The sequence below is a fragment of the Stegostoma tigrinum genome, chromosome 15, assembly GCF_030684315.1.
Source record: "Stegostoma tigrinum isolate sSteTig4 chromosome 15, sSteTig4.hap1, whole genome shotgun sequence".
In the NCBI taxonomy this organism is placed as follows: Eukaryota; Metazoa; Chordata; class Chondrichthyes; order Orectolobiformes; family Stegostomatidae; genus Stegostoma; species Stegostoma tigrinum.
The window spans coordinates 567,015-581,210 of NC_081368.1; the positions used below are offsets into that span (position 1 = coordinate 567,015).

General features: G+C 45.4%; 1 protein-coding gene across 1 annotated transcript in view; it reads left to right on the forward strand.

Moving 5' to 3' along the window:
* The window catches only part of pabir2 (PABIR family member 2), a 49,522-nt gene that overhangs the window by 12,659 nt on the left and 22,667 nt on the right, over nt 1-14,196 (forward strand). Inside the window, exon 2 of the mRNA XM_048544343.2 lies at nt 3,989-4,067. Coding sequence (XP_048400300.1) covers nt 3,989-4,067 — 79 coding nt within the window. The remainder of the gene's footprint in view (nt 1-3,988; nt 4,068-14,196) is intronic.

Here is a 14,196-nt window from a genome sequence, read left to right on the forward strand (position 1 = left end):
GGGTCAATGGAAAGATTCTTAGTAGTGTGGATACGCAGAGGGATCTTGGTGTCCATGTACATAGACCTCTGAAAATTGCCACCCTTGTTAATAGTGCTGTTAAGAAGGCTTACAGTGTGTTAGGTTTTATTGGTAGAGGGATTGAGTTCCGGAGCCGTGATGTCATGCTGCAACTGTACAAAACGCTAGTGTGGCCTCACTTGCAATATTGCGTACAGTTCTGGTCGCCCCAATTACAGGAAGGATGTGGAAACATTGGAAAAGGTGCAGAGGAGATTTACCAGGATGTTGCCTGGTCTGGAGCGAAGGCCTTATGAAGAAAGGCTGAGGGACTTTTGTCTGTTCTCACTGAGAAAAGAAGTCTAAGAGGGGATTTAATAGAGACATACAAGATGATTAGAGGATTAGATGGAGTGGACAGTGAGAGTCTTTTTCCGAGAATGATGACTTCAGCTTGTACAAGGGGGCATAGCTACAAATTGAGGGGTGATAGATTTAAGACAGATGTCAGAGGCAGGTTCTTTACTCAGAGAGTGGTAAGGGCGTGGAACGCCCTGCCTGCCAATGTAGTTAACTCAGCCACATTCGGGGCATTTAAACAGTCCTTGGATAAGCATATGGATAATGATGGGCCCCAGCTATGCCTGCCTCTTTGTAGGTTACGTGGAACAGTCCCTCTTCCGCACCTACGCAGGCCCCAAACCCCACCTCTTCCTCCGTTACATTGATGACTGTATCGGCGCCGCCTCTTGCTCCCCAGAGGAGCTCGAACAGTTCATCCACTTCACCAACACCTTCCACCCCAACCTTCAGTTCACCTGGGCCATCTCCAGCACATCCCTCACCTTCCTGGCCTCCATCTCAGGCAACCAGCTTGTAACTGATGCCCATTTCAAGCCCACCAACTCCCACAGCTACATAGAATACACCTCCTCCCACCCACCCTCCTGCAAAAATTCCATCCCCTATTCCTAATTCCTCCGCCTCCGCCGCATCTGCTCCCACGATGAGGCATTCCACTCCCGCACATCCCAGATGTCCAAGTTCTTCAAGGACCGCAACTTCCCCCCCCCCACAGTGGTCGAGAATGCCCTTGATCGCGTCTCCCGCATTTCCCGCAACACATCCCTCACACCCTGCCCCTGCCACAACCGCCCAAAGAGGATCCCCCTCGTTCTCACACACCACCCCACCAACCTCCGGATACCACGCATCATCCTCCGACACTTCTGCCATCTACAATCCGACCCCACCACCCAAGACATTTTTCCATCCCCACCCTTGTCTGCTTTCCGGAGAGACCACTCTCTCCGTGACTCCCTTGTTCGCTCCACACTGCCCTCCAACCCCACCACACCCGGCACCTTCCCCTGCAACCGCAGGAAGTGCTACACTTGCCCCCACACCTCCTCCCTCACCCCTATGTCAGGCCCCAAGATGACTTTCCATGTTAAGCAGAGGTTCACCTGCACATCTGCCAATGTGGTATACTGTATCCATTGTACCCGGTGTGGCTTCCTCTACATTGGGGAAACCAAGCGGAGGCTTGAGGACCGCTTTGCAGAACACCTCCGCTCGGTTCGCAACAAACAACTGCACCTCCCAGTCACGAACCATTTCAACTTCCCCTCCCATTCTTTAGATGACATGTCCATCATAGGCCTCCTGCAGTGCCACAATGATGCCACCCGAAGGTTGCAGGAACAGCAACTCATATTCCGCTTGGGAACCCTGCAGCCCAATGGAATCAATGTGGACTTCACCAGCTTCAAAGTCTCCCCTTCCCCCACTGCACCACACAACCAGCCCAGCTCTTCCCGTCCCCCCACTGCATCCCAAAACCAGCCCAGCCTGTCTCTGCCTCCCTAACCTGTTCTTCCCCTCACCCATCCCTTCCTCCCACCCCAAGCCGCACCTCCATTTCCTACCTACTAACCTCATCCCACCTCCTTGACCTGTCTGTCTTCCCTGGACTGACCTATCCCCTCCCTACCTTCCCACCTACACTCTAGTCTCCACCTATCTTCTTTTCTCTCCATCTTCGGTCCGCCTCCTATAGTGTTCAGGGGTGTGTGGGTTAGATAGGTTACGGGGCGAATTGGTTTGGGTGGGATGCTGCAAGGGTCAGTGTGGACTTGTTGGGCTGAAGGGCCTGTTACCGCACTGTAGGGATTCTCTGATTGCCTGATCTATGATTATCAGCTGATTAGGCTTGATTGACAGATTGGCCTTTATCAAAACAAATGGCAGAACAAACATCAAAGGCTGAATGGCCTCCCCATTCCAATCAACTACTTTTGTGACGTCTGCTTAGTTTTGAAATGAGTGCAGAATTTAAACTCATTGAAATGAAAGGATCTTTTCAATAGTGGATTTTGAGTGAGAAAGAACCTTGGAATTTCTATCCTCAATTTGCCTTTTGCTATTTTAACCAGGACCTCTTGTCTTTCCTTGTTGTTTAATTTTAAGTGATTTTCCATATCATTGGCTATCTCTCATTTCTTTCAAATATCAATCTTTGAAGCCCACTATCCCATACTATGGATATCAAGCTTCTTTCTGATGTTGCCTCATAAACTGGAACAATTGAAATCACGGAGTCAGCCTCTTCACTGATCTTGCCTATGTGCTAGAACATTAGAAGACTCTATTTTCTTGTCACAACAGAATTGGATCCAGTGCTCAAGGGTGTCTGACGAGCCTGTGACAACGTAGAAGTGTTTCTGTACATCAGTCATTAAAAGTGCAGGACAAGAGAATGCAGTTAATAGAACTTGCAATATTCTAAGCTTCATGAATGAGGGCCTGGAGTACAAGAGCAGGGAGGTGATGATGTGTAAGACATCGCTTAGACCTGAGCTGGAGTTCTGGGTGCCTGACTCTAGGAAGGATTTGAATAGGTTGTAGAGAGTGCAGGAGAGGTTTTATGAGATTGGTGCTAGGGATGAGACACTTCAGTCAGGAAGAAAGATTGGAGAAGTTGTGATCTTTTCCTTTGGAGAGGAGGAGGCTAAGAGGAGATTTGATTAAAATTCTCCAAAATCATGAGGAATCTGGACAGACTAGATGGGGAGAAATTGTTTATATTTGTAAGCAAATTGAGAGCCAGAAGGCACAGTCTTAGAGTTTTTTTACAAAAGAAGCAAACATGAAGTGACAAAATCATTTATACCTAGTTAGTCATTTGGGCCTTCAGTGCACTGCCTGAAAGTCTGCTGGAAGCTGGTTCAATTGAGGCGTTCAAAAGGGCATCAGATGTTTATTTCCATTTAGAGTTTGTGCAGAGTTACAGGGAAAGGGCAAGACAATAGCACTCAGTTATAATGTAGGCGCGATGGGCCAACTGGCCTCCTTTGCCCGCTAACACTTATTAAAATCAGAGATAATGGGAACTGCAGATGCTGGAGATTCCAAGATAATAAAATGTGAGGCTGGATGAACACAGCAGGCCAAGCAGCATCTCAGGAGCACAAAAGCTGACGTTTCGGGCCTAGACCCTTCATCTCTGATGAAGGGTCTAGGCCTGAAACGTCCACTTATTAAAATCAGTTTGGATCCAACCAGAACTGTGTGTGGGTGAACCAGAGAACCATATAGTTTAGTGACGGTACCTCACATGCTTTTTTGTTATTCATTCAAGGGATCCGGGCATCATTGGCTCAGCTAGCTTTTATCGCCCATTCCTAGTTGCCCTTGAGAAGGTGGCGTTGAGCTGCAGTTTTGCAGTATAGTTTACCAATCCATTGGCATTATTGAATGCAGCTCCACACTGGATTTGGAGAGTTTATCAGCTGTTTGACTATTATTATTAACTTTGGAAAATGTTTTCATTAAGAAGCTGAAATAGATGCTGATTTATTTTTAAGCAGTGGTGAGCACAGTATTTTAAATCCAGTAGCTGAATCTTGACCCTGTCCTGTGAGGGCTGGTGCTTGATGCTAATGAAAATCATACTCATGATTTCTGTTTGGCTGTTGTTTTGTTTTAGTGACAATGCTCAGGTTTTTCAACCAGATGTCCTGCGCAATCGGAGAAACAGCACCACTATCGTGAACCGGCATAGTCAGGTAAAGAGAACACCGCTCATGTGTGTGTGTGCGTGTTTGCCTCAGCTCAAATGTATGTATATTTGTGTTAATGTCATGAAGTTGTAAATGGTCCTGATGGAATCATGTGTCTCTAATGTGAGTAAATCTACTAGACATTTGTGACTCTGTTGAACTCCTTGGTAGTTCTCTTCCCTTTTTTTGCCTTGGATTATAGATGGGAATTAGCTAGTATAGCTAAATCAGGAAGAAGTTATTGTCAACTGCAATTATTGGTAGGCAGTAGGAGGAAAATTGGAGCTCTCTTTTTTTCTATATGTCAAATTAAAGCATTGACCAGTAGCATCAGGGACCATTGTTTTAATAAGAGCACAAGAAATAACAGTAGGTGTAAATATCTTGGCCCCATGTGCCTGCCATCCGATTCAATGTTATCTTCTGCTTCCATTCCATTTTCCTGTCCAATTCCCATATCCTTATTTGATTGAACATCAGTATATGCAAAACTACAATAAACAGAACAGTTTAGCATCCACATAATGTAGGATCAAGAATACTGAAAGATTCTGAGTGAAGACGTTTCTCTTCATCTGTAGTTATACAGAATGTTTTGGCTGTGAAGGGAGTGCAGCGAAGGTTTACCAGACTGATTCCTGAGATGGCAGGACTGATTTATGAAGAGAGACTGGATCAGTTAGGATTATATTCCCCGCAGTTTAGAAGGTTGAGGGGGTATCTCATAGAAACATATTACATTTCAGCGGGATTATACAGCGTAAACACAGGAAGCGTGTTTCTAATGGGAGTGGAGCCCAGGATTTTCAGTTCAAGAATATGGGCAGGTTGCTCAGGAGTAAGATGAGAAATTATTTCACCTGGAGAATGGTGAGTCGATGGAATTCTTTGTCGCAGAAAGTGGCTAAAGACAAACATTGAATGTCTTTCAAGGAGGAGAGAGGTGTAGCTCTTCAGGCTAAAGAGATCAAAAGATGTGGGATGAAAGCAGAATTAGAATTATGGTTATTGTCATATGCACTCAAGTACAGATATACAAGTGTATAGTGTAAGAGAGATAATAGGAACTGCAGATGCTGGAGAATCCGAGATAACAAGTGTGCAAAATCGACATTTCCAGGCACATCTTAGGTACAAAGATACCTAGGTACAAAATCTCAAGCATAAATAAGAAAAGTGGAAAAAAAAGTTAAAAGATCAGCAGTACAAATCATTGACCTGCGTTGCCACCTTCAAGGAACAATGGACCTGAACACCCAGATCTCTCTGTTTATCAATTTACCCTAGGACTTTTCAATTTACTGTATAGTTTGCCCTTGAATTTGATCTTCCAAAATGCATCACCTCGCATTTCCCCGGATTGAACGCCATCTGCCATTTCTCTGCCCAACTCTCCAGTCTATCTATAGTCTGTTGTAATTTCTAACAGTCTCCTTCACTATCTGCTACTTCACCAATCTTAGTGTCATCTGCAAACTTGCTGATCAGACCACCTACACCTTCCTCCAAATCATTTACGTATATCACAAACAACAGTGGTCCCAGCACAGATCCCTGTGGAACACCACTGGTCACAGCTCTCCAATTTGAGAAACTCCCTTCTACTACTACCCTCTGTCTCCTGTTGCCCAGCCAGTTTTTTTATCCATCTAGCTAGCACACCCTGGACCCCATGAGACTTCACTTTCCCATCAGCCTGCTATGGGGAACCTTATCAAACGCCTTACTGAAGTCCATGTATATGACATCTACAGCCTTTCCCTCATCAATCAACTTTGTCACGTCCTCAAAGAATTCTATTAAGTTGGTAAGACATGACCTTCCCTGCGCAAAACCATGTTGCCTATCACTGATAAACCCATTTTCTTCCAAATGGGAATAGATCCTATCCCTCAATATCATCTCCAGTAGCTTCCCTACCGCTGGTGTCAGGCTCAGCGGTGGATAATTGCCTGGATCATCCCTGCTACTATTCTTAAACAAGGGGACAACATTAGCAATTCATTGGATTTGGATTTATTTATTTGTCAGGTGAACTAAGAATAGGAATGCATAAATGCAGCAAAAAGTGCACAAAATCGCCATTCTCTGCCACCCATTTGGTTACAAAAAACAGAATTGAAAGATTTAATGGAGCCAAAAGGTAACCAAGAAAAAAAAAGAGAAGGCCAGATCTCGGACACACGTCCCAACTCCACAATGACGCAGGTACCTCTCCAATCGCCGGGATTACCAGGACGCTACTGCCTAATCGCCTCATCCACCCGCGCTCACCCCCGTCGCCCCGCCGGCCCGCGCTCACCCCCGTCGCCCCGACCCGCCGACCCGCTCTGACGGCTGTCGTCCCGACCCGCCGGCCCGCTCTGACGGCTGCCGGCCCACTGTCGCTCTGACTTCCTCACCAACCCACTCTCACCCCCATTCTTTCACTGGCCCACTCTTGCCTCCATTGCTTCACCAACCCGCTGTCGCTCCGACTGCCTCACTGACGCACTCTCACTGCCATCGTCACGCTGACCCGATCTTGCCCCCATTGCTTCACCAACCTGCTGTCGCTCCCACGGTCTCACCGGCCCGCACTCACCGACCTGCTGTCACTGCCATCGCCTCACCAACCTGCTGTTGCTCGCATTGCCTCACTGGCACCCCTTCACCGCCGAACCGGCTCACTCTTGATCTGCCACCCTTGGCCCGGCCCACGCTCAATCCACTGTTACTGCAGGACATGGCCCATGCATTCAGCCCCCTCCACGTGTTTCTTGGTCATGACACAGTTCCTTCCTGACTCTTTAGGGAGGTAGTTAAAAGAGTGGGGGTTGGGGGAATAGAATCACTGCAAAGAAGAGAGAGAAGAAGAAGAGGAAAAGGAAAGGGAACTGGTGAGTGAAGTGAAGTTCCAAATGGAATGAATTACCCTGCTGCCATTTTGCTGGAAACTCACATCTCAGTCTTTTTCATGCAGAAGGTATTGCGTGTATGGAATGAACTGTCAGAGGCAGTGATGGAGGCGGTTACAATTACAACATTTAAAAGGCATCTAGATGGGTACATGAATAGGAAGGGTTTAGCGGAGTCTAGGCGAAATGCTGGCAAATGGATCTAGATTTATATAGGATATCTGGTCAGCATGGATGAGTTGAACCAAAAGGTCTTTTCCATGCTGTGTATGTTGATGGCTCTATGACCTTATTTCATCAAAGATTATTACAGAAATTGAAATCTCATGCTGCAGAGCATAACATTGATGTGGATAAAATGGCTGGCCAACAGGAAGCCGAGAATGGGAATAAGTGATTTTTTATAGGCCAGTAGAATGTGAGTGGTGTGCCCTAGGGGGCCAGTGCGGAGGCCTCAACTGTTTCCAATTTAGACGAATAATTTGGAAGAAGGGATCAAAGGTATAGTAGATAAATTTATGGAGACACAAGCATAGTTAGGAAAGTGAGTTGTGAAGAGAACCTAAGGGATAATTAGGGAAACACAGGGATATAGAGATATTACGTGAGTAGGCAGAAATCCAGCAAGAGGAGTACAACATGAGACAGCGTGAAGTTGTCCGTTTTGGCAGAAGGAATAAAAAAGCATATTATCTAAATGGTAAGAGTTTGCAGAGTTCTGAAATGCCAAGAGATCTAGGTATCCTACTGCATGAATTGCAGAAGATAAATATGCAAGAGAATCTAGAATTAAGGTCATAGTTTTAAAAAAAAGAACATTACCCATTTAAGACAAAAGGAAGCTCTCTTTCCTAGGTTGAGAGTCTTTAGAATTTTCCTTCCTCCAAAGAGGTGCTAACAAGCAAGAGATAATGGCAACTGCAGATGCTGGAGAATCCAAGATGACAAAGTGTGGGGCTGGATGAACACAGCAGACCAAGCAGCATCTTAGGAGCACTAAAGCAGACATTTTGGGTCTAGACCCTTCTTCAGAAAAGGGGGATGGGGAGAGGAAGCTCGTGAAATCCATTGTACCCGGTGTGGCTTCCTCTACATTGGGGAAACCAAGTGCAGGCTTGGGGACCGCTTTGTAGAACACCTAGGCTCGGTTCGCAATAAACAACTGCACCACCCAGTCACGAACCATTTCAACGTCCCCTCCCATTCCTTAGACGACATGTCCATTCTGGGCGTCCTGCAGTGCCATAATGATGCCACCCGTAGGTTGCAGGAACAGCAACTCATATTCCGCTTGGGAACCCTGCAGCCCAATGGCATCAATGTGGATTTCACCAGCTTCAAAATCGTCCCTCCCCCCACTGCATCCCAAAACCAGCCCTGCTCGTCCCCGCCTGCCTAACCTGTTCTCCCCCTCACCTGTCCCCTCCTCCCACCACAAGCTGCACCTCCATTTCCTACCTACTAAACTCATCCTGTCCCCTTGACCTGTCCGTCCTCCCCAGACTGACCTATCCCCTCCCTACCTCCCCACCCATACTCTCTTCTGCACCTATCTTCTCCTCTATCTATCTTCAGTCTGCCTCCCCCTCTCCCTATTTATTTCAGAATCCTCTCCCCATCCCCCTTTTCTGATGAAGGGTCTAGACCCAAAACGTCAGCTTTAGTGCTCCTAAGATGCTGCTTGGCCTGCTGTGTTCATCCAGCCCCACACTTTGTTATCTTGCTAACAAGCAAGTCTTGGTGATGGTCATTGAAGTCCCCATCAACATAAATTGCTGTGTATCTAGAGTCACATGACAGCCAAACTAGGTCAAAGGTAGATTTTCCTCTTTAAAGGATGTTAGTGAACCAGAGAGATTTTTGTGGCAATCTTCAAATTCCATCAGTTGCTGTGGGAGTCTGGCTTTTTCCCAGAGTGGGGGACTCAATTACTAGGGGTCATGAGTTCAAAGTGAGAGGAGGAAAGTTTAAGGGAGATATGCGTGGAAAGCTCTTTACACAGAGGGCGGTGGGTGCCTGGAACGCTCTGCAGCGGAGGTGGTAGATCAGACACGATAGTGTCTTTTAAGATGTATCTGGACAGGTACATGGATGGTCAGGGAGCAAAGGGATACCTACCCTTAGAAAATAGATGACAGGTTTAGACAGAGGATCTCAATCGGCGCAGGCTTGGAGGGCCGAAGGGCCTGTTCCTGTGCTGTAATGTTCTTTGTTCTTTGTTCTAATAAAGACTGGAGAAACTCAGCAGATCTGGCAACGTCTGTGGAGAGAAGGCAGAGTTAATTGAGTCCATTGACTTTTCTTCAGAACTGAGTTACTAGCCCAGTGATATTGCCACTAAGCCATAGCTTCCCTTTTCCAAATAAGCACACATCTCCCATTTTACGGGAAGGTTGTTATTAAATTGGAGAGGATGCAGAAAAGGTTCACCAGGATGTTACTGGAACTGGAGGGTTTGAGTTATAAGCAGGGACTGGATAGGCTGAGACATTTTTCTCTGGGGCGTAAGAGGTTGAGGGGTGACCTTATAGAAGTTTACAATATCAGGAGGGGCACAGATGAGATGAATAGCAAAGATCTTTTCCCTAGGTTAGGGGAGCTCAAAACTAGAGAGCATTATTTTAACATGAGAGAAGAAAGATTTAAAAGGGACCTGAGGGACAATTTTTTTCCCACCGGGATGGTTCGTATGTGGAATGAGCTGCCAGATGAAGTGGTAGATGCAGGCACAAAGAACTAAAAACAGAGTCTAGATGACTCTTCTTCAGAGCTGAAGTGAAGTGTGAATGGGACAGAATTTATGTTGTAGTTGTGAGGTGAGTGTGGCGCTAGTGGGTGTAGAGTGCTGGTGGAGAAATGATATTGATAGTTCAGATTAAATGATCGGAATGTGAGAATGACAGAACAATGGTGCGTCTAACTACCAGAGTACTCTGCTTTCTTTTCTTTCCACCCAAATGTACAGTCTCACTCTTCTCCCACATGTTCATCCCTGCCAGCTGGTTATCAGTCACTTAATCTATTCATCTCTCTGCAGTCTCTTTGTGCTCTCTTCACAGCTCACGTTCCCACCTAGCTTTAAGTCAGTAGCAAACTTAGATTCATTTCTGGTCTCTTCACCTAAGTAATTAAATCAGACTAAATCATTGAGGTAACAACACTGATCATGTGACTTAGGAACTCTGTCCTTTAAAAGTGTTTCTGTGACTGCTGATGTGACTCACAGACAGTGTGTTGCCTTTCTGTGCTAGGATCAGAGATGTTGCTGACCATCTGTGGGGCATCCTGAAGGACACTGGTGATAACACAGAGGTCCTGGTACACATTGATACCAATGATATAGATAGAATGAGGGATGAGGTCTTGCATCAAGAATTTACAGTGCCAGGCAGTAGTTAACAAGCAGGACCTCAAAAGTTGTCATCTCTGGATTACTCCCAGTGCCACATGCTAATGAGCACAGAAATAGGAGAATATGGTAGATGAATGTGTGGCTCAAGAATTGGTGCAGGAGGGAGAGCTTTAGATTGCTGGATCATTGGGACCACTTTTGGGGAAGGTGAGACCTGTACAAGCAGGACTTTGCTTGTACCTGAAAAAATGTAGCGGGAACTCACTCTGCATCTAAGTACATTGTCTCCCTTAGATAACAAGGTGTAGAGGTGGATGAACACGGCAGGCCAAACAGCATCGGAGAAGCAGGAAGGCCGATGTTTCGGGCCTAAACCCTTCTTCAGAAATCTCTCCCTGTCCTGGGAGTGTTCGTTCGAGTCAGTGACATAGGCACTTTACTTTCAGTTTCAAAGAGTAGACAAGACTTTACTTTCAGTTCAGAAGAGTTGATACATGTTTATTCTGTAAATCTAAACCTGTGCTGCTCCCGTTCTGGGACCTTTTGGTCTGAAGGAGGCTTCACTTTGCGAGTAAAAGCGCAGAGAAGGTTTTACTGTCAGTTTATTTTCAGTTTAAAGGGTAGAGAAAGGTTTACTCAATATTGAAGTCCCTGCTTGTACCTGTCCTGAGAGTGTTCAATGTAAATTGAGATTTCCTTTCATTTTCAAAGAGCAGACAGAGCTTCACTCTGCATCTAAAACTGTGCAGTCCCTTTCTTTGGTGTTTAATGGAGACAGTGATGAGGGAGATTTACTTTCAGTTCACATTCAGTTTAAAAGAATAGAAGATGCTTTACTCTGTATTTAAATGCATGCTGTATCTGTCCTGAGAGTGCTTGATATGGAATGTGCAGAGGAGTCTTTGCTTTCAACTTAGACAGTAAGCTGCGTCTTCCCTTTTTATCTAACCCTGTGCTGTCCCTGTCCTGGGAGTGTTTGTTCAGGTCCGTGAAGAGGTCATTTTGTTTTCAGTTGAAAAGAACATAGAGAACTTTACTCTCTATCTAACACTCTTGCAGGAGGGTTTTCAAGTGCTGATGGATGGAGTTTAAATTAGTTCGTAGCATGAATTCAGCTCGGGCACAGCATACTTTAGTAAAGGAACCAAAGTAGAGGGAGTTCAGCTATGTTGAGCTCCAAGAGAGTGATGTGAGGCTGGATGGTCTCGACGCTAATGCTGGGAGATTTACAGGTAAGGCAGGTAAGTTAGGGGCATGGATTGACATGTGGAATTGTGATGTTATTGCCAACACAGAGGTATGGCTGACTGAGGAGCAGGGGCTGACAGCTCAGCGTTCTGGGTAATAGGATCTTCAGATCTGACAGAGCGGGTACCAAAGAAGAAATTGGGACTATACTCACTACAGTTTTAAGAATGAAAGGTGATCTCATTAAAACATATTGGATTCTTAAAGGGATTAACAGAGTAAATGCTGAGAGGATGTTTCCCCTCATGGAACTGTCTAGGGCCAGAGGGCATTGTCTCAGAATAAACAGGCGCCAAATTAAGACGGAGATGAGGAGGAATTTCTTCTCTCAAAGGGTTATACCGGACATAATCCTTGTGAATGTTTAAAGTTGAGGTAGATTCTTGATCAGTCGGGAATCGAGGGTGATGGGGAAGGGCAGGAAAGTGAACGTGAAGAATGTTGAATTAATCATGGTTCTGTTGAATAAATGAGCAGGCTTCAGGGGCCGAATGGCTTAATTCCATTTCTATTTCTTATGGTTATGTTATTAATTATGGATTCAGTTGCTGTAGCAGAGATGGAAAGTATCTTTGAATGGTCTTTAAATGAGGCTAAATAGCTTGAACTTAGGAATAAAAAGGGTTTGATCACACCACTGGGAGCATGTTATAGGCCCCCGAACAGTCAGAGAGCAGTACAAAAGCAGATATGCAGTCAGTTCACTAAGGTTTCAAAGTAGGCTGGGACCAGCTGTTTGAGGGTAAATCTAGGAATAAAGGAACAGGAGTAGGCCTTTCAACTCTTTGAGCCTGTTTTTCTGTTCACTGAGATAATTGCTGGACTGTGGCCGAACTCTGTATGCCTGCCTTTGGCCAAAAATCCCTTAATAGCTTTGCTGAACAAAACTTTACCTATCTCAGATTCAAAATTAAGAACGCGTTAAGCATCAACTGCTGTTTATGGAAGATTTCCGTTTATCTAACACCCTTTGTATGTAACATCTCTCCTAAATTTCTCCTTAATTCTCAGACTCGGTCCCATGGTTCTGGAATCTCCAGTGAAACAGTGGGAGATGTTCCAAAAAGATTTGGGGAGAACAGAGGCCTAACATCGTCCCGTTAGGATGAAAAAACCCTGCAAACTCTGGATGTCTAGGAATATTCCAGGCTGAATAAGAAGGAACAGGGAGCTTTTTAATAGCTGCAAAGGTTGCCAATCAACATAGACCCTAGTGGAGTATAAGAAGTGCAAAGGGAATTTAAGAGAGCAATTAGGAGAGCAAGGAGGGCCATGATAAAATAGGCGGGTAATATCAGGGGAATCCCAAGATATAAATAAATCAAGGGGAAGAGGATAACCAGGGAAAGAGTAGAGCCCAATAGAGACAAAGGACAATCTGTGCATGGAGGCAGACAACATTGGTGGGGTTAAACAATTATTTCCTATATCTGTTTGGCAAAAGAGGATGTACGTACAGAAATCAGGAAGCGGGACTGTGAAGTTCTTGAGTAGCATGATATAGGGAGTGAAGAGGATTTAGTCGGCTTATTACGGTGGCAGAAAGGGTGTTTGATGAGGGCTTGTCGACTGAGGTAGTATGGGCTGAGATTAGAAACGGGAAAGGAGAGATCACCCTGTTGGGAATTTTCTATAGGCCTCCGAGAAGTTCCAGAGATGTAGAGGAAAGGATTGCCAAGATGATTCTGGATAGGAGCGAAGGTAACAGGGTAGTTGTTATGGGGTCTTTAACTTTCCAGATATTGACTGGAAACACTATAGGTATAGTACGTTAGATAGATCAGTTTTTGTCCAACGTGTGCAGGAGGGTTTCCTGACACAGTATGTAGATAGGTCAACAAGAGGTGAGGCCACTTTGGATTTGGTTCTGGGTAATGAACCAGGCCAGGTGTTAGATTTGGAGGTAGGTGTGCACTTTGGTGAGAGTGACCACAGTTCGTTACATTTACTTTAGTGATGGAAAAGGATAGGTATATACCACAGGGCAAGAGTTATAGCTGGGGGAAAGGCAATTATGAGGCGATTAGGCAAGATTTAGGGTGCATAGGATGGAGAAGGAAACTGCAAGCGTTGGTCACAATTGAAATGTGGAGCTTGTTCAAGGAACAGCTAATGCGTGTCCTTGATAAGTATGTACCTTTCAGGCAGGGAGGAAGTGGTCAAGCAAGGGAACCGTGGTTTACTAAAGAAGTTGAAACTCTTGTCAAGAGGAAGAGGGAGGCTTATGTGAAGATGAGGTGTGAAGACTCAGTTAGGGCGCTTGAGAATTACAAGTTAGCCAGGGAGGACCTAAAGAGAGAGCTAAGAAGAGCCAGGTGGGGACATGAGAAGTCTTTGGCAGGTAGGATCAAGGAAGACCCTGAAGCTTTCTATAGATATGTCAGGAACAAAAGAATGACTAGAGTAAGATCAGAGCCAGCCAAGGACAGTAGTGGGAAGTTGTACGTGGAGTCCGAAGAGATAGGAGAGGCTCTAAATGAATATTTTTCGTCATTGTTCACACAGGAAAAAGACAATGTTGTCGAGGAGAATGCTGAGACACAGGCTATTAGACTAGACGTGATTGAGTTTCACAAGGAGGAGGTGTAGGCAATTCAGGAGGGTGTGAAAATAGATAAGTCCCCTGGGCCAGGTGGGA